This window comes from Aristolochia californica, unplaced genomic scaffold (genome assembly GCF_029961685.1).
Source record: "Aristolochia californica isolate CCGP_79_NKW_82.1479 unplaced genomic scaffold, dmAriCali1.0.hap1 SCAF_4, whole genome shotgun sequence".
NCBI lineage: Eukaryota > Viridiplantae > Streptophyta > Magnoliopsida > Piperales > Aristolochiaceae > Aristolochia > Aristolochia californica.
In genome coordinates, this window is record NW_027182103.1 from 34,230,034 (window position 1) to 34,231,698 (window position 1,665).

General features: G+C 40.5%; 1 protein-coding gene across 1 annotated transcript; it reads right to left on the minus strand.

Moving 5' to 3' along the window:
• Positions 1-413: 413 nt before the first annotated feature.
• On the minus strand, positions 414-998 carry LOC137963250 (agamous-like MADS-box protein AGL86). The gene has a single exon (XM_068810412.1). It carries the CDS (start codon positions 996-998, stop codon positions 414-416), a length of 585 nt encoding a protein of 194 aa, XP_068666513.1.
• Between the last annotated feature and the right edge of the window lie 667 nt (positions 999-1,665).

The following is a 1,665-nucleotide window of genomic DNA, read 5'->3' on the forward strand; positions in this document are numbered from 1 at the left end:
CAAAGAGGGCGATGGAAGGCAGTTCCCTACAGTCATGCACCCACATATAAAATATCAACATTATTTCATGGAAGCCAAGTAGTCAACCAGTACACTTTCATTAAAAACAGAAACATAGAGACCAATTATTTGATCTTGAAGACAAAGACCACATGTGCATTGTACACTGAAAAATCTGTTCATATTGCAGTCAAAATAAAAGATCTACGAGATGTGGCATCCAATTGAATTTCACATATGAAAGAGTTAACAATACATTAGCCAACTGTACATCATGAACCAATAAGCTATACTTACAGAACTTAGAATTCTTCTATAAAACCTTTACTTAACAAAATTTCTGTAAAACCTGTCCTATGAGTGCAAATTTTGGGGATAACCCCTGCTCTTATCCACCTTTGGAAAGGGACAAATTAATCGCATGTGGGTAGGAGCCACTGAGAAAATTCTTCGGAAGGAAGACCAAGCCCCGTCTGAGACTGCTGAAACGGATTCATGTAAGAAATCGGAAGATAAGCGTTGTTGCTTCGTTGAGGCTCCATCTCACTGACTAGCCACAGATTATGCGAGTGATCAACTGAGGGTTGTGTCTCAATTTTTCTGTCTGATGCTCCTTCGCACACCAGTCCCATTTCCTTGGGAAATTCCAATCTCTGTTTCGCTTCTTCCCTTTTGCCAGAAATCTTGTAAGACAAATTCCGCAGAGATTCTTTCCACGAGTTGGCTCTTAAAGTGGTTGGATGCTTACGTATTTCTTCATTGCTTCGATTACGGTACCTTGTGAGGATGCGAAGAAGTTCAGCCTTATTTGGAGGCCAGGAATGAGGAGAGAATTCTTTCTCGCTTTCGGGAGGAGAACACAAGAAGAAGACGTCAATCCCGCAAAGCAGAGACAATTGATGGCCCTTCTTCTTCACCCCTTCGACTCGCTTCTTGAAAACCTTGCAGCAAGTCCTTTCGTTGCCGATTAACTTCATCTCGAGTTTAGATCTGACCATGGCAACTGTGCGAAATCGAAAAGAAATTTGAGGAAACTGTGATAAAAGCGAGGAAGAAGCAGGAGTGAGTGCCAGTAAAATGTTGGCTTTTCTATACTTTTCCACTTTCCGGTTTCCACCCCCTCTCGCAAGACGCAACGCAACTCACGGAAGAGGACACGCAGTTTGCCAACGATGAGGTGACCTGCTATTCGGGTCGACTGCCCAAGTGACTTACCTTTTTCCTGCCAAAAATATTTTTAAAATGTTATTATATATGCCAGTTTAGAATGTTATTATATATGCCCCCTCAATAGTGAGAAACAATGGCAATTGTTCATTGAAAATTTTCACAACAATGAACTCTTATACTAACTACAATGGTAATTGTTCAATGAAAATTTTCAAAAGATTCTCATTTTAGCTTTAGCAAGTGAACTCCTTTCTCCACTCAATGTAGGGGTTGTGATCAAGGGCACTACATTTGGGTTTCATTTTTTTGTAGCGACTACTTTGCTTCAAAGTGAGATAGTAGTAAATTGCCTACATCTACAAGAATCGCCCGATCCCGATGTTTATTGATTTTCAACAAGCCTATTCATGAACTACTTGGCAATCTCTCTTGGTTCTACCCATTGTCCCTCTCTATATCAGCTCTTTGTTGGTCATCTTCTTCTATGACATAGCA

Bases quoted from the DNA above. Each gene is read 5' to 3' on its own strand.
- LOC137963250 (XM_068810412.1), bottom strand. From the start codon at position 998: ATGGTCAGATCTAAACTCGAGATGAAGTTAATCGGCAACGAAAGGACT.